This window comes from Patella vulgata, chromosome 3 (genome assembly GCF_932274485.2).
Source record: "Patella vulgata chromosome 3, xgPatVulg1.2, whole genome shotgun sequence".
Classification (NCBI taxonomy): domain Eukaryota; kingdom Metazoa; phylum Mollusca; class Gastropoda; family Patellidae; genus Patella; species Patella vulgata.
The window spans coordinates 84039490-84062481 of record NC_065881.2 but is presented as its reverse complement, the minus strand read 5'-3'; the positions used below and the strand labels follow the sequence as shown (position 1 = coordinate 84062481).

Here is a 22992-nt window from a genome sequence, read left to right as displayed (position 1 = left end):
TAAAAGATCATAATCAACCCTTGATGGCACCGCTAGCCTGCGATATTTACTGGATTAAACCTACATACAACTACCTTAGGGCCTTAAAAATCTCAAGGGACCTCAAAAAATTTAAAAGTTAGAAATTCTAGGTGGTTTTTATGTGTACTTCAAGTACATATTGCCATGAATTGATTTATCAAAATCATGACCAATACTACTTATATAATAAATGAAGGAGTATATTGAAAATATTGTCAATTATTCATGAATTTACATTGTTCAAAATTTAATGTGGTTTTTATGTGTATACTATTGAGTACATACAGTATTGCGATGAATTGATTTATTGAATCATTGCCAGTAGCAAATACATAATGAATAAAAGTATTACATAGTATAGTAAAAATATTTACAATGTCTGTCTGTCTAGGTTTGAATTATTTATTTGGTGTATTTTATCTTTTACAGGGATCGGATCCGCTCATACAGACGGCTAGAGGTAAATTACAAACGCGAAGATCAAAACTTAATGATCAGATTGATAAAGAACTGCGGATGAGAAATGGAGCGGAAAATCTTTACAGGTGAGTTGTCTTTTTTTTATTGTTAAAGCGATAATTTCATATTTTTAAGTTATATTTTTAAAATGTATTAAAATAAAGCCTTAAAATAGATGGTATCTACATGTATAAACAGTTCTAGTTCTACCTTGTTAAAGAATAATCCTATTAATCCTATAATTCACTATTGACGGTTGAGAACTTCAAATTCAAACGTTTGAAGATAGCTATTCCATGGGGGGTATAGAAAAACAAGGGAGGTAATTGTGTTATTATTTCCGGAGTGAATGATTTTTAGGTGTGAGAATGATAGGCCTACCTATGATCGTATAATAGTGAGTTGGCAACCTATTGAGCAAAAGACGTAGAAATAATTATGTTTTTTACTTTCTTAGAAAATATGAAATTCTCACTTTAACGAACTATATATGTTATAATATTTATAAAAAAACCCAACCATATCAAGTCTTTGTATCCACGTTCGCACACTCCTTGAAACTCCTGGAAAATCCTGGAAAAATGAAAATGTCATTTCCAGTACTAGATTACTCCTTAAAACTCCTGGAAAATTAACATTTGTGGTTTCGCTATATATTTTAAGATATAAAACTGAACATAGTCATTGGATGTTTCTTGGAAAGTCAATCAAACAATGTTCTTCAAGCGTAAAAAAAATGTTCTGAGATGTGCACACCCTGTATGCATGGAGTTAAAGGAGGCAATTAAGTCTTTAACTCAATATCATCCACAGTCTTCAACATTACAAACACGACTTATTGGTCAATTTAAATCAACATTGATGTTGTTATCTTACCGTGAAAAGATAGGCTTCTGATATCCAATATTGAACTAACATTAGTAATGATGATCGAGGCAAGTCTAAAATTGAATCGCTAAGATATCTTGGTTCAGAGTGAAGCAATTTGACTAACATTTTCAGTATATTTTCATTATCTATTTTTAAGTATTATATCGAGAACTGTCACCTCTTTAACTAGTCTTACCTACATGTGATGCTCCTTTAAACTGTTTTAATTTATAAATTAAAATTAGTTGCTGCGGGCGTTGCCTGGCAACCTATCTTTTATCTATTATTGCGAGAACTGTCAGCTCTTTAACTAAATCTCACCTAATATCCCTTTAATATGGATATTAAACAATTAGTAGGATTAACCCCTATTTTATTACGCCTGTCCAACCTCGTGGGTTTTCTCTAGGTCCTCTGGTTTCCTCCCACAGCTAAAGATGCCTACGTACAAGCGTATTATTGAAATAAAATTGAACCATGTGATAGTCCCAAAATGACCTAGTTTGTGTCGAGTGGAGATAAACCCCAGTTCAGTTCAGAAAAACTATAAAATAAATACTTCAAATAAAAATATAAAATATAATCTTCAAAAAAAAGTAGGGGATATTGAAATGCAAATATCTTTGCAGGTTGTGATATGATAAATAGTCATGGACATGCTTTGAGAGTATGTTCACAGATGAAGAACTTATCGCCCCAACAGAAACAACTGAGCTGCACGCGAGACACACAATAGCTCCATACACGTGGGAGGGGTTCATTGTCAAACTTGACACTTCAAGGAAGGGTTGATGAAAACTGCCGCGTGCTGGTTTATCTATCCATGTTTGCTTTCCTATCGGTTCTTGCATAAGATTTACTGTTTAGCATATCTTTGCTTTAGTGTGTTACGTTTTATTTGCAATGAGACATCTTCAACATGATTAACGTCTAAGTGCTGTTGGCATGCTTCAAATGGGTTCTGCACAGCGAGCAGTAGCCAACATACTTAATGTGTCAGAGTCTGTGATTAGTAGACAGTGAAACTGGTACCAACAAACACACAATGTTGATGATAGACCTCGTTCATGTCATCCTAGAGCCACTACACAAGCCCAGGATCGATACATTCGTACACACATCCTGCGAAATCAAGGAAAAACGGCCAATCAGCTTTCTGTAAAATTGTACTAAATTGCAGGAATTCGAGTTACACCCCAAACGATTAGAAATCGGCTACATGCAGCCCATTTGCATGCGCGACGTCCGCGTGTTGTGCCTCCATTACCTTGCCAGCACATGGCAAACAGGTGTCAATGGTGTAGGCAGCGTAGAAATTGGGGTAATTGTCGATTGGCGCGTGTAATGTTTTCAGATGAGTGCTTGCGTTTGGAGTCGTGTAAATGAACGTCATGCTAACGTTAATGTCACACAGCATGACAGATTCGGGCATGGGTCTGTTATGGTGTGGGGAGGAATCACCATGACTGGCATAAAGGACTTGCATTTTGTTTAAGGAAGGGTCACTGGTGTGTACTACCGTGACCACATCCTGGCACTGATAGTTCTGCCCTTTGCTCGACGTTTCATCTTTCAAGATGATAATGCCTGTGCCCACAGCGCTCGTGTTGTGAATGACTACCTCCAGCGTCACCATATTGTCCATGAGTCCTTACCTTTCCCGGGGTAAGTTTCCCTTATAGAGCATTTCCCCAAATCGTGATTGGACTGTTGATTAGGAGCATGCCACGACGAATTGCTGAATGTCTGAGGATTGGTGGAGCGATTACTCATTATTAAGACAAAAATCAAAACGTCTATTTTCACTTTTGACATAGTGTATCTCTTTGCAAGTGAAATGTGGCCGTCAGATAAGCCGCCCATATGAGCTGTTTATGTTCATGTGTAGGCAATTGACCTGTTATTAACATACACTGGTTACCTCTTATAAAAACAGCAGTGCATTTCCGCAGTTTTGTATTGTTTCTGAATATCCCCTACTTTTTTTGAAGAGTATATATTAAAAATACTTCAAATAAAAATATAAAATATATTAAAACTACTTCAGATAAAAGAAAAAGAGCTTACAAATTTAGAAAAAATAAACAATGTTCAATTTTTGTATATAATTTACTTTTTTGGGGCCATGGACTGTAATAGGTGCAGAAAAGTTTGTTCTTAGTACTGTGTACAGATGTGGATAAGTTTTAAATTACAGGGGGCCTGGGTGGCTGAATGGTTAACGCATGCGCATTGTATCATAGGGTCTGCCATTTAGTCAAGTGGCCTTTGCGTCGATTCCCCTCATATGCGTGACAAGTAGAAGGGTCGCCTGTCCAACCTCGTGCGTTTTCTCCCGTTTCTTCCCACTGCTACAGACCTCTAAACGCAAATGAATTTTATTGAAAGAAAATTGAACCATATGTTAGTCCCATTAGTTTGTCATTATCTTAGCTGAGAGAGAGAGAAATGGGGTTTAACGTCCACTCGACACAAACCAGGTCATTTCGGGACTAACACATGGTTCAACTTTATTTCAATCATTCGCTTGCGCGTAGGAGTCTTTAGCAGTGGGAGGAAACCGGAGAACCCGGAGAAAACCCACGAGGTTGGACAGCGACCCTACTCCTTGTCATGTACAACCGGGGAATCATAACCCCGCCAGTTGACTCAATGACAGACCGTATGATACAGCGCGCGCGTACATTGTACTAACCATTCGGCCATCCAACCCCCCCTTAGCTGAGAGTAAGATACATGTACCTGTACATTATTAACTCCCCCCAATGAGAGTAAAACAACTGTATATGAACCATAAGTTAGTCCCAAAATGACCTAGTTTGTGTTCAGTCAATGTTAAACCTTTTTGTCCCTTCCTCTGTTTTTATCTTACCTGAGAGTAAAATACCTGTATATATTAATAATAAAGGTTTATCTTTGGGTGTATATCAGTGTTAGTTCTAGACACACCTGTATAATATGATTGATTGATTGATTGACACATTGTAATTAACTGGTAGAGATATAAATACAGGTGATACCCTTATATAGCAATACTAGAAATAACTTAAATACCTGTTACATGTATAGGTAGATCTATATCGGGCATGAATGAAATTAAATGGGGTTTTATTGTACTACTGTTCTGCTCCAACCGGGCTAATGAAGATGGGCATATGCTATACAGTGTGTTATAAGGGAAATTTTGCCTGGACAGAAGGGATATGGCCTACTCTTATTGCGAATTCCAACTGCCAGACAGTTTGTGTGGTGGGTTACCCCTAACAGACATGCCCAAAATGCGTGTCTATTAGGGGTAACCCACCGCACAAACTGTCTGACAGTGGACATTCATGATTCCTGTAGTGGTACTGAACAACTCCAAGGCTGTTTTAGGTGGTACAGGGATACTCCACCACTACAAATGTCTGGCAATTACATAGCTCTGTCAGGGGTAACCCACCACTAGAAAGGACAAGGAATTGCAGTAGATGAAACCATAGCCATTAAAAATAACATTTACATAAATAATTTATTTATATTTCTTTTATTGTTTGACCTGTGTTTGCTCAAGGTCAGAAGTTAAACCGTCTGTCATTTTGTTGTTTTATTGTTGACATGTGGTATAAAAACTAATATTCCCCCCAGGCTTATGTATATACAATTATAATGATATATACCACCAGATTCTATTACTATATTCAGCCTAAATACCTTTCTATTCCCGCTTCATAATAAAGATTGGGTTGGATGGCCGAATGGTTAGCATGTGCACACTGTATTGATAAGGTCTGTCATTGAGTTAACTGGCATGGTTTCGATTCACCGGTTGTACGTGACAAGGAGTAGGGGTCGCCTGTCCAACCTCGTTGGTTTTCTCTGTGTCCTTCGGTTTCCTCCCACACCTACATGTAAAGACCACGACGTGCAAGCAAATTATTGAAATAAAATTGAAACGTGTGTTAGTCGCGAAATGATCTAGTTTGTGTGTGTGTGTGTGTCTCTCTCTCTCTCTCTCTCTCTCTCTCTCTCTCTCCTATCTTATACCATGCTTTTGTATTGTTGTCTGTGGTGCAGTCATTTTGCTTTATATAGAACTGACCTGAATTAAAAAGTCAAAATAATTCATTTGAGACCTCACTCATGCCACGATAAAAGGACAAGACTAAAGGAGACCTTGTCATTATTTGTAACTTTATATTTACGAGATTTAGAAGGAAGAATAATATTAACAGGTTCGACTAGTTCTGTGTAAATTTACCACTTTGAAATCTGTTTGTATACAAAAAAATAGATGTTAAGTTATTTAAATATACATCAAATACCTCTTGTGATCTATTAAAGAAACACTTAAAGTTGTGACTTTAATAAAAAAACAAACAGCCTGAATTCTGTGTAGGATAAAGCACGAGACTGAGGTTATGTGGGGGAAAGAAAGACTGATGAAAATAACCCGAGAAAAAGAAAAACAGCGGCCGGTAGGCTGAGTTTTTTCTTTTGAGGAATTTTTCTGAAGTTTTTCTTCCCCTGTATAAACGAAGTCGAGGACTTTATCTTGCTTATAAACTGTCTATGTTTACATGTACATAAAATGAGAAAATTCCAGAATTCCAGTAAGAGGAACCTTATATCATGTTTTCTTATGGAAAAAAAACCTACCTTGGAAGAATAACCCCTTACAGGTTTAAAGAAAAACTTTCAGAAGAATAACCCCAAATTCTCCTGTATATATCCAAAGCCGCCCCTGACTTTCAGACTGCAAGTGATTCCGAGCATAGAATATACCCCAAAGATCAAATAGATTTACCGTTATAGCTTGATAAGTATTTATAACATACCTGGGTTTTCACCGATTTGCGGATTAAACCGCATGAGGGCTCTGGTGCACTTAGTAAATGTGCAGCCCGGCCCAGCCCAGCCCAGCCCAGCCCAGCCCTCCCCACCCCACCCCACCTCCCAAAAATAAGGTATGTTATGATGAAATTGAATTATATAAAATTATATTCTGCTGTTCATTTATTCAAGCACTAGTAGAATTACGACAGACAAAACGACAGTAGTTTAATTAGCCCTTTTAGTTTGAGTTCAGAGTACAATAACGTGAGAACTCAATTAAAAAAACATAAAAAATTGAATAATGCAATTACGCTTTTTTTATCTAAAATCATTTTAGCTTTTTACCTATCAGATTCAAATTAACTTCAGGTGTTTCATCGACATTTTTTATATACCCATGTATAATAGAAACTCTTGACACCATTTAATGCAAGTAATCACGGTTGAATAATTCCATAAACCATGATTGTAAGTATTATATACACTTGAATATGTTTAGACAGTTCATTATTTAATAGATATGTCATACAGTAGAGATTTATTTACCCGGAGTGAATAGGTTTATTGTTAAATAGAATATAATTATCTTCATTCAAATTCCGTTTGCTATTTATTTAGCATACTGCACACATGGATCCATCCACTTCATACTTCAATAATAGATCTCGGCCCTAAATTTGTATACTGTTTTGTAAGGCGTTTCTACTCAGTTTCACATTTGTCATACACACAAAGACTAAATAAACTTTTCTAATTTTATTAAATGGAAGCAGAAAAAATACTTCTCAAATTTCTTAAAATATACTTAGTGTTTTCGACTAAGATCGTCGATTTAGGAGTTAAAATGTCAGTCAACTAGCTAAGTGTCTGTTCTCAAGTGGAGCTAAAAGTAGACAGGCAGACTAAGTTTAGTATGGTCAGATCGTTCACATATAATCAAAAGTTTACTTAGTGTTTTCGACTAAAATCGGTCGATTTAGGAATTAAAATGTCGGTCCACTAGCTTAGTGTCTGTTCTCAAGCGGAGCTAACTGTAGACAGGCAGCCTAAGTTTAGTATGTTTATTTATTGATCATATCTCATATAATTTTCGAACGGTGAAAGATGGATTGTGTTGATTTATTTCCTCTTGAAAGCCACTGATCGTCGTTTGTCGTTTTCTTCTAGACAATATTTTCTGAGAGAGAGAGAGAGATGGTGTTTAACGTCCACTCGACACAAACTAGGTCATTTCGGGACTAACACATGGTTTAATTTTATTTACATAATACGCTTGCGTGTAGGGGTCTTTAGCAGTGGGAGGAAACCGGAGGACCCAGAGAAAACCCACAAGGTTGGACAGGCGACCCTACTCCTTGCCACGTACAACCAGGGATTCAAAACCACGCCAGTCGACCCAATGACAGACTTTATGATACAGCGCGCGCACGCTAAGCATTCAGCCATCCAACCCCCGACAATATTTCCTGAATTAAAGAACTAAATATGCCTATAGCAGGATGTTTTTTCTGGCTTCAATTATTATATAAACTATTATTAAGACATTTATTCAAATGATAAGCTAACGCTCTAAACCATTAGATACATGGATATTGAGTGGATATAGATAATGCCCTGTATATCTATGCTTTAATAGTAAGTCCAGGAGGACCACACTACACACAAAACAAAAATCTACAAGATAAACCCTCGGACAAGATAGAAAATAGACATTGTAATATTGTACCAAATAAACAAATATCAAATCAAGTGAATGGATCCGGGGGCCAGCCGTTAACGTTCACTGTGCTGTACAGTCCCGGGCCTGTTATGGTACAGGCTTCACTAAAAAAGAAAAAAATGATTTACAAAAAAAGACATAACAGAAATAATGCGACCAATCTTGATAGTGGTCGTCTCTTCAATGGCAATAGTCTACTAGTTGACATAAACCATTAGATACATGAATAATGATTGTATATAGAGTGAAATAACGGTTTTAAATGTACCTTACAAAATGTCAGGCACTAATGAAATAGTTAGTACCTGACATTTTCAACTTAATGCTGGACGTGTATTAACAAAATGACAGGCACCAGAGGTTTAGTGCCTGACAAAGCCTGAATCTGTGCCTGACATTGTCAGTGACAGGTGCCTTATTTCTAGGCTTGACCATTAGATACATGGATAATGATCGAGTGTATATAGATAATGCCCTGTTATATCTATGTTAAAAGACTAAAATGCTTATGTAATAATATGTTGTTATGTAGGAAACATCTGAAGGGTGATATACACTCTAACACACAGATAGACCTATACAGCATGTGTGTGAATTTGACATATATTCTCAACACCATAAACCTATATTAACAGTTGATCTATATTTAAACACAGTATGCTACAGTTGTTCTACATGTATATCTGTATAAAACTATAATATATTTACATACACAAGTCTTAAATCCTAAGTTAAACACAAGCTTCAGATTCTATGCATCTTATACCAGCTAAATCTGTTGACTTGTGTAAACTTAAAGATCCATTATGTAATATTTAGATAAAGAGCCAGTTGTTCTCGCTGTAATAGTTTAAATATAGATAATGAAAAAGGAATATATTGACAATTTCAGTCACGTTACTTTTATCTGCGCGTAGTCATGACTGTTTGAAGATGTGGCATAGATCATTTATTATCGGGGGATCACGTGGCTAAGTGGGTTAGACGATGGCTCGCTAGCCTGGAGGTCGGGTGTTCGATCCCTGCTTTGGCCGAGAAAATTCGTCCAGATTTTCCGGCGTGGTTCCCCCTTGTCAGTGATGTAGGACGGAGGGCCTGACAAGGACAGCTGTCTAGTCCTCCGGATGATACCAAAAACCGAGGTCCCGTGTAATTTCCTCATAGCACACTGTATGGCGTATGCCCGTCTTCATTAGCCCAGTATAGGAGCAGAACAGTAGGACGTTAAACCCCATTTCATTTCATTTCATTTTTTATCGTTAAATCTTTGTAATCGAGTGACCTAAACAGTTGATTATAAACTTGACATGTTAATATATGTTTAAATAATAATTTATTTAACATTTGAAGCCAAAAGAAAGACTTGCAATAGGCAGATTTATATATTTTAATGTATTAACTGGTTAGGGTTTTTAGCAATTCCAAATTTCAAGTTGTTTTACTTCTAGTGGCCATCAAAGGTAAACAAGTACAATCGTACTATGGACCAGAAACTGACCATGTTGTTGCTTGAAATTCAAAAATCTAATTAACCAAATCGGTGCCGAATTGTTCAAAGAAGAAGCATGTCAATTTTACTGTCGATCGGACTTAAATTGACGGAGCCTTAGGTTTTTTCAAAGAGCGGCATCCCAAGAAGAACAAGATGAGTAGCCGTTAGCGATCAGTTCCTGGTCCCAAAAAAAGAACCAATTAGACTGCTGTAACTATTCCAAAAAATATTGGTCTTAAAGTAAAAAAAAGAGAGAGAGAAATGGGGTTTAACATCCACTCGACACAAACTAGGTCATTTCGGGACTAACATATGGTTCAATTTTATTTCAATAATTCGCTTGCGCGTAGGGGTCTTTAGCAGTGGGAGGAAACCGAAGGACCCGGAGAAAACCCACAAAGTTGGACAGGCTACCCTAATCCTTGTCACGTACAACTGGGGATTCGAAACCACGTCAGTTGACTCAATGACAGGCTTTATGATACAGCACGCACATGCTTACCATTCGGCCATCCAACCCCTCTTGACTGAAAGGAAAAATAAGGAGGTCCGGGGGTTAGATCCAGGTGTTTGCCGAGAAAGTTCTGTGTGATTTCCCAGCATGCTTCCTGTTATCAGTGGTACAAGATGGAGGGCTAGGCAAAGAAAAACATCTAGTCGATCGGATGGGATAAAAAAAACAAAAACAGGACGCTATGTACCTGTTGGATTGCACATAAAAGAGCCTTTGACAGTTGGAATTCAGGGTCCTATGTACCTGTTGGATTGCATATAAAAGAGCCTTTTGGAATTCGAAATTGGAGTCGGCCGTAGCTCTGCAGTCCTGCCGTATTTCCTTCATAACACACTGCATGGCTTATGTACGTAAAGTAAAACCTATTTCATTTCGTCATTCTCGAGAGCAGGTCATATTGTTTACATAGATGATAAAGATAATTGATTTAATGTTTGGCCACTCCTGTGTAATTATTGGCCGTTAACAATGGCTGATTATTGTCCGTGTAAAGACTATTGATTATGTTTAATAGTCTATTACATCCAGACTAATATTGTTTGTATAAAGACTATTGATTATGTTTAATAGACTATTATATCCAGACCAATATTGTATGGCGTTAAACATCAAACTGCTTTTAAGGCCACAATTAGTTTGTTTTTAGTTTTTGGTTGGGAACTGGGTGGTCTATTGGTTTAATGTGTGCGCATGAAATCATAAGGTCTGTCATTGAGTCAAGTGGCGTGGTTTCTATTTCCTGATTGAATGTGACAAGGAGTAGGGTCGCCTGACCAACCTAGTGGGTTTTCTCCGGGTCCTCCTTCGTTTTCCTCCTACTGCTAAAGACCCCTCCCTACGCGCTATCGAATTATTGAAATAAAATTGAACCATACGTTAGTCCCAAAATGATCTAGTTTGTGTCGAGTGGATGTTAAACCCCATTTCTATCAAAATCATTTGGGACTAAACATTAAATGGGTTTGGCTTCCATTTAATCACATTTGGTTTGGACTACCAACCTCGTTGCTTTTCTCCGGGTCCTCCGGTTTCCTCCCACTGCTAAAGACCCCTACATGCAAGCAGGTTCTTGAAATAAATTTGAACCATGTGTTAGTTCCGAAATGACCTAGTTTGTGTCGAGTGGACGTTAAACCCCATTTCTCTCTCTCTGGTTTGGACAGAAATGAAAGAGGGTTCCGGGTAAATGTTTACTTTCCGGGCTGGTTGACTGATGAAGATACATGTAGAAGGTTTGACCCTGTCTTTCAGCTTTCATCACATAAATCTAATCACTAATTGGTATAGCCTAATCATAATATAAATATAATAAGTATTGACTATAGATTACTCTGTTGATTGATCTCCAGTGGCTTATTGAATTAAGTATTTAACTTTATCAACCTGTCTGTCAACAATATGAAGGGAAACTCTGTGTAGAATTTATACACAGAATGGAGGCTCCTGGGAATCCTTTCACGCACCATTCATAAAGTACATGTACATGAGGGTTTAAATAGATTTATATGTACATCTAACAAAAAAATAAAGGAGCATTATGTTATATTAGATTAAGAGCTGATAGTTCTCGCTATAATAGTTTTAAAAAAATTAGATAATGAAAACAGAATATGCTGAAAATTTCAGTCAAATTGCTTCACTCTGAACCTAGATGAATTAGCGATTCAAATTTAAACGGAGCAGAACAGTAGGACGTTACACCCCATTTCATTTAATTTCTGTCAGAGTCAAGTAGTGTGGTTTCAATCCAGGCTTGTACCTGACACACAGAGTAGGATTGCCTGATTAAAATTAGAATTCCCTTGTAGCACACTGTATGGTGTATGCACGTCTTCATTAGCATCCATGTTGGTGCAGAATAGTAGGACGTTAAACTCCATTTCTTTCCTCCAGTAAAATGTGAGATCTACATGTACCAAAGTTTTATTTGGCATGTGAAACAAAACAGGATCCTGATATTACCTACGACCGTACATGGACAGACTAGGGCAATTAGATCTCATCAATTACATTATTGTATTTTTCAGAGCTACTGGAAACAAGAAACTACGTGAACAGGTTGCTGTGGAGTTATCTTTCTTCAACTCTAACATCCAGTTATTAAAAGAAGAGTTAGCAGAGTTAAACAGTTCCGTACATATCTACCAACATGACAAGTAAGTTACTGATTATCAATCAGGGCCTGGTGTTTCCATGACAACATCACAAGTAAGTAACTGATTATCAGTCAGGGCCTGGTGTTTCCATGGAATCGTATTAAGTCCCAGAAAAGTTTTGAGCTATGATATCTTTGTCACGAAAGCTCTTAGCCAACTGGGAAAAGACCTGATTTGCTTAACATTAATTATCAGAATAATCCCGTCTAGAAAATATAATAATTGGTAAATAAGGTATTTTTTGGTGTACACAGACGCAGGATGTAGAGTTTTCTTGTTTTCTTGTATTTTTGGGGTTATTTACATGATTAATTTTTGTGATGGTAAACATTATATATTTCGTTCAAGCCTTGACATGAGGCACCTGTCACCGACATTTTCAGGCACAAATTTAGGCTTTATCAGGACTAAAATGACATCACAGCTTGTTTATTAGCAGACGTTATGACTACTCACGGAGAACTGCGGAAATCGCTAACGTTGAAATTTACCTGTGGCAGGTAACATTGACATTCGGGAAGATGTTATACTTATGGAAAGGATACTTGTACATTTGTATGTTGACATAATTACTTAATTATTTAAAAAAATTATGAAGCTTTTCTGGTGACCTCTAAACAAAGAAAAGACACAATTTGTTTACTGCCTTTGACTTTATTGTTAATTAAAAGGTGTCATATAGAGCTTCAAGAATTGATGGCATTTCTTTATTTCAATGTCTGATAAAATTTTATTTTGAAGAATGTATTCTACAGAAATCTATGTGAATCAGCTACACGTCAATAATGTGATTTATTTCTACATATTTCAGTTGTTCTAAATGTGTACCTATGATACCACTTGGTTTGAAAGAGACAACAGAAGTTGATTGTTCTGTTCCGATACAGGTATGATAATTAAATAGATCTTCACTATGACAACGACCACACAATCATGTTCTTTGCATTGGTGAGGGTTGGTGGCCTAATGCTCTCTCTCTCTCTCTCTCTCTCTCTCTCTCTCTCTCTCTCTCTATCTCTGATATACAGTGAGTTCAGATAAAAGACTTTATTGTCAGGAAGAGTGTCCTGCGATTTTGTTGAATATTTTTAATTGGCCATTTTATAAAATAAGCTACCCCAGTTGGTGCAGAAAAGTACTTTCATTTCATGGTGACCTTGAGATATTTCACTTTTATTTCAGTCCCTACAGTACAATGAAAATAATAATATATATATCTACATGTACTCACCCTATTGGGGGGGGGGGGGGGTGCTTGAGATCATTTGAGTCAAGTATCGCTGTTTCTACCTGACAAGGAGTAGGGTGAATTATTACAATAAAATTGTACCTTATGTTAGACCTGCAACTACTATCTAGTATGTGTTGATTGAACATTAAACCCTATTTCTCTCCCCGAAATCTTAACTTCTTTTGTAGCAATAAATCAAAACTGAGAAATAATATGTTTTGATGAGTTTATGTTTCATAGAATACTTTATGTATTTGTTTTTTTGTTACAGGATTTTCTATTAGAACATTACAGTGTAGATCCTGCCTTGTTCCAATCTGAACTACAAGAATTACACCTTATTAGACAGGTAAGTGTAGAATTACACAGGTAGAATACATTATTACACATATAGAAATAGACATTACACAGGTAGATATACATAGGTAGAATTACACATTACACAGGCAGAATTACATAGGTAGAATTAGAGTAGAATTACATTGGTAGAATTAGACATAACACAGGTAGAATAACACAGGTAGAATTAGACATAACACAGGTAGAATTACACAGGTAGAAATACACAGATAGAAATACACAGGTAAAATTACACAGAATAGAATTACGCAGGTAGGGTAGAATTACCATACTTATTGTATTTTGTAAAGCATGTTGAAAATGTGCCATGCTTTTTACTGTATAAATTGTTATGTTTTAGAATGCACTATATAAGAATGTACTATTATTATTATTCATTAAAAAGTATATTGACACATTGTAAGCCAGAAATAAAAATAATTATATAGGACAGCAATCAATGGGTTATTATACACAGGTGCAATGTTTCAATAAGTATTTAGTAAACTGAACAGTCTATATATGTATATGATATAAGGGAATTTGAAATTAATACTTAAGTAGTTGAATATAATATGTGGTGGTGTAAAGTGATTGTGTAGATATAGTAAGACAGATATTGTTGTTTATAAATAAGGTCTCAATCTGATTAAAATACAGATCTACATTTCGTTTCGTCTCTTTTATACTTTTAATGCCCTACACAACTGAAGATCCGACCGGTTGTAGTAAAAGGTTGCGTCATGGGTTGTACGAGCGACTTTTGACCCTATGACATCAGACATTTGATTAACCAATTAGTGTTGACGTTTCTAGTGGGTTACCAACAGTTTCATGCAACTCACGCCAAAAACTTGCCGTAACAAACCATTTCATTGGCTAATCCCTCACATCAACCAGAACGCATGCTATATAACAACTCGTTCATACAAGTAAAACAAAATTTTGAACTATAAAAACGAAACAAAATAGGATCTGTGTTTAATTAGATCGACTTGCAGTTTAAATATCTCTAAATATTTTTCGTATTTTTCGTTTCAGTCAATCCGTAAACCAATATGTGATACGACAGGTCTATATCTGTTAATAGTATATTTTCTGTATTTTTCCTTTCAGGCAATCCGTACACCAATACGTGATACAGCTGGTCTAGATTTGTTGATTGAATATTTTAATCAACTTTATTATATCGAAAAAAGATTTTTTCCCACAGATAAACATTTGTCAATTCACTTTCACTGGTATGCTTAAACTTTAAAATTATTATAGGTGTTGAGGGGGGGGGGGAACTGAGGGGCCTAATGATGAACACGTGTGCGTTAGATCTGCAGATCTGTTATTGAGTCAAGTGGTGTGGTTTCGATTCCTAGGTTGTATGTGACAAGGAGTAGGGTCACCTGTCCAAATTAGTGGCTTTTCTCCAGCTCCTCCGGTTTCCTCCCACTAGTGTAGACCCCTACACGCAAGCGAATTATTGAAATAAAATTGAACCATATGTTAGATCCCGAAATGTCTTAGTTAAACCCCATTTCTCTCTTTCCCTTTTTCCGGCGTGGTTCTCCCTTGTCAGTGATGCAGGACGGAGGGGCTGACAAGGAAAGCTGTCTAGTCGTTCGGATGGGACGAAAAACCGAGGTCCCGTGTACACATTGGCGTGCACGTAAAAGATCCCTTGGCAGTTGAAATTCGATATAAGAGTAGGCCGTAGTGCCGCTGTCCGGGCAAAATTTCCCTCATAGCACACTGTATGGCGTATGCCCGTCTTCATTAGCCCAGGTTAGGAGCAGAAAAGTAGGACGTTAAACCCCATTTCATTTCATCTCTCTTTCTCTCTATTATGGATATTAAAGATACATTATGTAAGACCTAAATCAGCCTATTGCCGGCTTCAAATGTTACATAAATTATGATTTAGACATATATTCCTACGACAAGCCTATAATCATCTCTCTAGACCATCGGATGATGGATATATTGAATGGATTAGAACATCAGTGCCATTTAATGATATTAAGTTAAAATTGATATCAAGACTTCGTTTATTACCGTAGCAATGGTACTTGACAATTGAGACTATGTACACTGTTTCTTGCCAACATTCATAACCTTCTTTCATTTTGCGGGGTCATCTACCTTACATCTTGATTTCCTCCCACATCCAATCAATTAATTAATGGTATATCACATGTTAGACCTAAAATTACCTGGTTATTCAACTAGATTTTAATTTGTGTTTTGTTACAGGTATGACTCGTTATCAGGTGTTCCCAGTACCCAGAAAGCTATAGGTTTTGAGAAAGGCTGTGTTTTATACAATATTGGTGCCTTATATACACAGTTAGCTTGTAAACAGGTAAACTATCTTTATATATATAGCAGTTGTTCTAATGTACAGTATTATATATTATAGTATAAAATATATTTAAATAACACCGATTTGCTTCTACATGTTTCAATATAATTTCATCAGGAAGCCATTGCTTATATATAATGTTGCAAGGTTACCTATGTGATGTCCGGAGGGCCTGACAAGGACAGCTGTCTAGTCCTTCGGATGAGACAAAAAACCGAGGTCCCGTGTATACATTAGAATGCACGTAAAAGATCCCTTGGCAGTTGGAATTCGATATAAGAGTAGGCGACAGTGCTGCTGCCCGGGCAAAATTTCCCTCATAGCACACTGTATGGCGTATGCCCATCTTCATTAGCCCAGTATAGGAGCAGAACAGTAGGACGTTAAACCTCATTTCATTTCATTTCATTTCCTTGTGATGTCACAATGGAGGTACACTACATTGCATGAATGAATGAATAAATGAATGAATAGTGATGATTGAATAAACAAATATAATATGTATATACACACTATTCATTTATCTACTTGTCAAAAAGAGATCAATTAGGCTATTTTATTTGTTTAGCAGAGGTCTAAATTGGTGTATGAAATGTTCCTCTTTAACTGGGCCCTTATTGACGAAAACTTAAATTAAGATACAATCGAAATTTTAAGAAATACTGCAATTCGATTGGCTGACCAATATGCAAATTGATTTTACTGGTCAGCCAATCGAATTGCAGTATTTCTTAAAATTTCAATTGTATCTTAGTTTAAGTTTTCATGAATAAGGGCTCTGTTTTGCGCAATCATTTAGGAGCTGGTAGGACGGGAATATTAAAGTTGTGTGTACATATGTCCAGATGCTCGCTAAGAGATATCATGCGATATTCTGGATTCTTTAACTGTGATTTGTGTACAGCAACTTTTGATCTCAAATATTCTGTTTGACTGATATACTGCCCTGTACAGCCCGGGCAAGTTATGACATAGATCACATTTCGTGATTCATATGTTAAATTTGCATTCACGCTAAATGTCCCGTGACGTTTAAAGGTGATTGACGGTCCTTCGATAAGATATTCGCAAGTACCACAGTTTCCACGCTGGCATTTCTGCACCTCATATTTTGTTGGGCTTGAAACAGGTGAGGGCTATTAAATTTACCTGGGGGACTGGGGAATGGGACTATTCATAGACCGCCGCCCTCCCCACCCACCCAACCAACAATAGGTCTTGAAATCATTTTTCTAAAATTACTGTCCCGTTTTGTTTTATAGTTAGTACACACACTGATTGTTAAATTTTCAAATTGTTTTATTACAGGATCGTACGATAATATCTGGATTAGATGGCTCCATTAAATATTTTGTAAAAGCTGCAGGAGCGTTTCTCCATCTGGAATGTCATTTTCGTAATGCACCAAGTATGGACATGCAACCGCAGACTCTTGCGATGTTAGCAGCCTTGATGCAGGTAACTAAACATATAACTTTTTCGGAGAGGGTAGATGGCCGAATGGTTAGCACGTGCGAGCTGTATCATAAGGTCTGTCATTGAGTCAACTGGCGTGGTTTCGATTTCCCGGTTGTACATGACAAGGAGTTGGGTCGACCTGTCCAACCTTATGGGTTTTCTCCAGGTCCTCCGGTTTCTTGCCACTGCTAAAGACCACTATGCGCAAGCAAATTATTGAAATAAAATTGAACCATGTGTTAGTTTCGAAATGACCTAGTTTGTTTCGAGTGGATATTAAACCACATTTCTCTCTCTCTCTCTCTCTCTCTCTCTCTCTAAACTATTTGACTGAAATTTTCAACATATTCATTTTCCATTATCTGTTTTTGAACTATTATGGCAAGAACACCCAGCTCTTTATCTAAATCTTAAATAATGCATCTTTAATTAAATGTCAATAAATCTATATATATTAGATAATATTTTTGCGTGGATAAAGCCATGAAAAGTTAGATATTGTCCTAAAAATGTAAATGGTGTTTTATTTGGTGTTTTAGGCACAAGCCCAGGAATGTGTTTTAGAGAAGTTTATCATGAAGACCGTCCAAGATGGAATAATAGCTAATACTAAAATAGCACAAGAAGCTGCATTGGTAGGTACTAATAACGTTAACATGAATATTCATGACCTTTGAATATATATGAATAGTAATGATATGTGTGTACAGCCATAGATCTAGTTGTCATGGTAAAGCGTGCACAAGTATCCTGTACATCGAAGCTAGAACATGGGTATTGTAATGGTCTAATTGAAGTGAGAATAAAATAGAAATGAAATGAAATGGGGTTTAACGTCCTACTGTTCTGCTCCTAAACTGGGCTAATGCCATTGAATTTAATATAGTGTGGTCAATTAACACTAATAATGTTGATAGGAGAGTTAGAAAGGGTTAGTAGAAGCTGTATTGGTAGGTACTAATACCGTTAACAGGGGAGTTAGAAAGGGTTAGTAGAAACTGACTAATAACGTTAACAGGGAGGGTAGAAAGTGGTAGTAGAAGCTGCATTGGTAGGTACTTACAAAGTTGACGGGGGAGTTAGAAAGGGTTAGTAGAAACTACCTTGGTAGGTACTAATACCGTTAACAGGGGAGTGAGAAAGGGTTAGTAGAAGATGACTAATAACTTTAACAGGGGAGTTAGAAAGGGTTAGTAGAAACTACATTTGTAGGTACTAATAACATTGACGGGGGATTGAGAAAGGGGTATTAGGGAGTAGAAGGGATATTGGTAGGTACTAATAACGTTGACGGAGGAGTTGGAAAGGGTTATTAGGGAGTAGAAGGGATATTTAGCTTTTAATACTGGAATAGTACAAGAAGCTGCATTGTTAGCTACTAATAAAGGTGGGAAAGCCTTATAGCAGCTAGTAGAGAAAGGTGGGTGGGGTCGGGAGGGAGCCCTCAGACCCCTATTACACTCACAAGAAATAAAAACGTATATTGCCGTCATCTCTCTGTTATCCACATTCTAGAGACATTTAAAATCATCCAATCATTGAAAGGTTTATGTGTATTCTCAACATTATTGAAATGATAAAACATGATGAATAGCAATGATTTCTGATAATATCTTCCAGAGTTATTGCCCTTGATATTGCCTGTCATAGCAATAGATAAATATCGTTTGTCTGTTTATTTTTTGTAGGTATCAGAAAAATATCGTGAAACCCACAGATTGATGCTCAGTGAGTTGGTGAAGAGTTATATCCCCTTTTCATGGATTTCAATGGCCCAGACAAAACACTACTTTTATAAAGGCCTGGCACATTATTATATAGCTACAGGCTTACTCGATCAGAAGGGTAATTATTGGTTTAAGTTTTCATAAATTCTATATTTTCATTGATTCTATCAATCTGATAGTCATCATCTACACACATTGTGTATGTAGAAGCCAATTGATTGATTTCCTATGACTCTGTTCAGTTAGATTTTTAATATTTGTGGTGTTTGAACATCAACCCATTGTACATGTTTCACACACTCCTTGAAAATCCTTAATAATTCAGGGAAAATGAAAATGTGATTTCCAGTACTGGAAAATCCTGGAAAAACAAGATTACTGCTTGAAACCACAGGAAAATTAACATTTGTGGTTTCGCTATATATTTTAAGATATAAAACTAAACGTAGTCATTGAATGTTTCTTCAAAACTTCACGAGTTGGTCGCCGTAAATTGACTCGTCTTCGGTAGAATTCTATACAGGAACTCCTGGAATCTGGTAAATAACTCCTGGAATTTTAAGTGTTCTGAGTTGTGCACACCCTGTAGTAAGGTGATTGCCATGCCTGTTAGTAATAGTCATCCATTTTCTTAATAACATTGATTTCATACTGAATTTTACTTGGCTGTCTTTTTTTTCACAAAACCCATTCTCCCAATCAGCCCCTCCTGCTGACCTCTAAATTATTAATTAGACATTAATTAACTTATCCAGACCATAATCAATACTCAATGCCATCTTATTTAAACATACATTATGCAAAAGCTAAATCTGTCTATTGCAGATCTTTCTTTAGGTCTGAAATGTTATCTAAATTCTTATTAGACATTCATTAACATGACAAGACCATAATCAACTCTTGATGCCATCTTTATGTGTCGGATTTTCACTGGATTTGAATCAGATCTGCTGCTCAACACTCATTGATGATTAAATCCAAATATGGATAATCAGAACTATGTTTTTTATCGTACCGACTTTAGTACTGACGATCGAGGCTAAGCGTAAAATTCAATCGCTAAATTCTCGGTTCAGAGCGGATCAGTTTGACTCAAATTTCAAATTTTCAGCAAATTCCCTTTACATTATCTAGTTTTTAACTATTATAGTGAGAACTGCCAGCTCTTTATATAATTTCCCATAATGCTCCTTTGATAATAAACAATTTGTATAGCGCTGAGTGTTCCAGCAAAGAAGCTGCTCCAGGGCGCTCTTTTCAATTAAAATACATATAACGTAAAACAACAGTTTTAAAATGTTAAACACAAAGGAAATATTTATATATTTACAGATAGCGATGATATTGAAAAGTTAAAGACCATGTTTCAAGGTTTATTGATCGGCGCCGAAGGTCGTGATGAAAACAACGGACTAAAATTACCCACAAACAGTGAAGATAGAAAAATTCTTGGAAAAGCTCATCTAAAGGAATCAGTATTAGGTCACGAAGAGGCACTGCGTGTACATGACTTGTGTAAGCAGCTAAGAAAGGTTGATCATTTCGGGGATATTTTACAAAAAACACATGAAAGGTAGGCATAAATATTTTCCATATTCTACAGGATTCCATTTTAAACTGAAAGATTCAGTCAAACTGAAAGATTCTATTTGAAGCTGAAAGTGCCTATTTGAAGTTGAAAAAATCTATTTGAAGCTGAAAGATTGTATTTGATTTGAAGTTGAAAGACTCTATTTCAACCTGAAAGATTCATGAAAGCATTTTCACAGTCATATAATAATTGCTAGATCTGCACATTCATTTATTGTGAAATATATATATAAAGGAACAAATGGTTTAATTTATTAATGCTATATGTTTTTTACATAAAGAGTTTTAAAGAAGTTTAGAAGCCACGGTGGCTAAGTGGGTAAGGCGCTGGCTCGCTAGCCTGGAGATTGCGTGTTCAATCCCTGCATTGGCCGAGAAAGTTCATCAGGAATTTCCGACGTAGTTTCCCCTTGTCAGTGTAGCAGGACGGAGGGCCTAACAAGGACAGCTGTCTAGTCGTTTGGGTGTGTACATTGGTGTGCGTGTTAAATATCCCTTGGCAGTTGGAATTCGATACAAGAGTAGGCCGTAGTGTTGCTGTCTGGGGAAAATTTCCCACATATCACACTGTATGGCATATGCTCGTCTTCATTAGCCCAATATAGGAGCAGAAGTTTATTTAATGTGAAATATATATTTATTATTAATTTTATTTTCACAGAGCTTTAAAGAAGTTTTCCGCTCTAGAAGAAGAAGATGATTTTTCTGATCTGGTAACCGTGGCCAGAATACAGGGTAAATCTGAAAATGATGTTGTTTCAGTCACTCCAGAATTCTCTAAAGTTAAAGTTACAGATATCTTCAAACGATTAGTAAGTGTAATATATTTAATTTACACCTGTCAAGTGCAAGTTTAGACATTTACACTTGAGACAGACATTGTCAGGCAACAATTATCACACAACGTATATATATGATTGTAACATGGACAGGGAAATCTTCCTTTGTTCTTTTCGTTGAATAAGCAGATTGTTTTCCCTCTAATAGATTGGGTGGAGCTTAACCGTGCAATAACTAGACATGTTCAATGTTATTGCACACTTTTACTGGTTTACACTAGTTTTAGTAGAAATCATATAGAGAAGTGGGGTGGGTTTTCTGTGCAATAACAACAAGCATGTTGAGCAGGTGTCAATGTTACAATTTATTTATAGTACGCTTTATTCGTTAACAGGTTTAACACCTCAGCCTACGGCCTCTGGTTAAACCTATTAAATCTTGAAAGCTGTGCTATAAATATAACAAAGATGAAAGATTAAGTTTTATAGCCAGATTAAATAATTGGTCTATGAACATTTATTTCATATCATTATTCCTGTATTGACCACTGTTAAACTATTCCCATATAGACTGTTGTCAAACTATTCCCATATAGACTGTTGTCAAACTATACCAGGAAGACTATGTTATGTATTATATATTTTTAATCTGTTGTTATATGTTACCTAATATTATTTACAATCCATTGTCATGCAAATTTTATTATTCTAAGAATGTATATACATATATATATGTATCGTATTTTCAAAATTTTGTATACATTATTAATATCTGAAGACGGCCATAGAAGGCAGACAGCTAGCTTATATGATTTAATGTATGTCAGAATGAAGTAAAATGGAGAATTTTTTACCTGGACGTGTTTTTTATTTACTTATGTATTTATCTACCGTAAACATATAAGTACTTAATTGTACTTTATCTACTTTATACATACATTCACCTGGAATCCTAGGTTAAGAATTTCTACAGTAAATTGATAAAGTTTTGGTTTGGATGTTTTTCAGGGTCCTATTTCTATATTTAATGTTTGATGTTTTTCAGGGTCCTATTTCTATATTTAATGCCAAAAATGAATGGTCTCCCCCTCGATTGGTCTCGTTAAATCGGGATCAAGGACAAGGATTTGGTTTCAGTGTACGAGGGGATTCCCCTGTTATTATAGCGGATATTGAACCAGACAGTGTCGCAGGAGTAAGTTGTTTTATTATAGATATTGTTTAGATTTCCTTTGTGGGTTTTTAATATGAACAGTTCCTTTATTACCAAGATGACGTTCAAATTGTGAGAATATTTTAAGACTTGTTGAGGAAGAGTCAAAAATTGTGAGAACATATTCAGAATGGTTGGGGAATTTGACAATCGACTCTTCAAGGGTTAGGGTTAGGGTTAGGTGCAGGGAATTCTGCTTCCAAACAGACCCGACAACAGGCATTTAAACTATCATGATTCTTCTTCAATAAAGGT

At 36.3% G+C, this 22992-nt stretch overlaps 1 protein-coding gene across 1 annotated transcript in view; it reads left to right on the top strand.

The window, feature by feature from the left end:
- The window catches only part of LOC126815068 (rhophilin-2), a 43202-nt gene extending 20643 nt beyond the window's left edge, over positions 1 to 22559 (top strand). The window contains exons 2-13 of the mRNA XM_050540600.2: positions 451 to 566; positions 11919 to 12047; positions 12859 to 12934; positions 13550 to 13627; positions 14734 to 14858; positions 15862 to 15970; positions 17279 to 17428; positions 17968 to 18063; positions 19117 to 19273; positions 20488 to 20728; positions 21407 to 21557; positions 22533 to 22559. Coding sequence (XP_050396557.1) covers positions 451 to 566; positions 11919 to 12047; positions 12859 to 12934; positions 13550 to 13627; positions 14734 to 14858; positions 15862 to 15970; positions 17279 to 17428; positions 17968 to 18063; positions 19117 to 19273; positions 20488 to 20728; positions 21407 to 21557; positions 22533 to 22559 — 1455 coding nt within the window. The remainder of the gene's footprint in view (positions 1 to 450; positions 567 to 11918; positions 12048 to 12858; positions 12935 to 13549; positions 13628 to 14733; positions 14859 to 15861; positions 15971 to 17278; positions 17429 to 17967; positions 18064 to 19116; positions 19274 to 20487; positions 20729 to 21406; positions 21558 to 22532) is intronic.
- Positions 22560 to 22992: the final 433 nt, after the last annotated feature.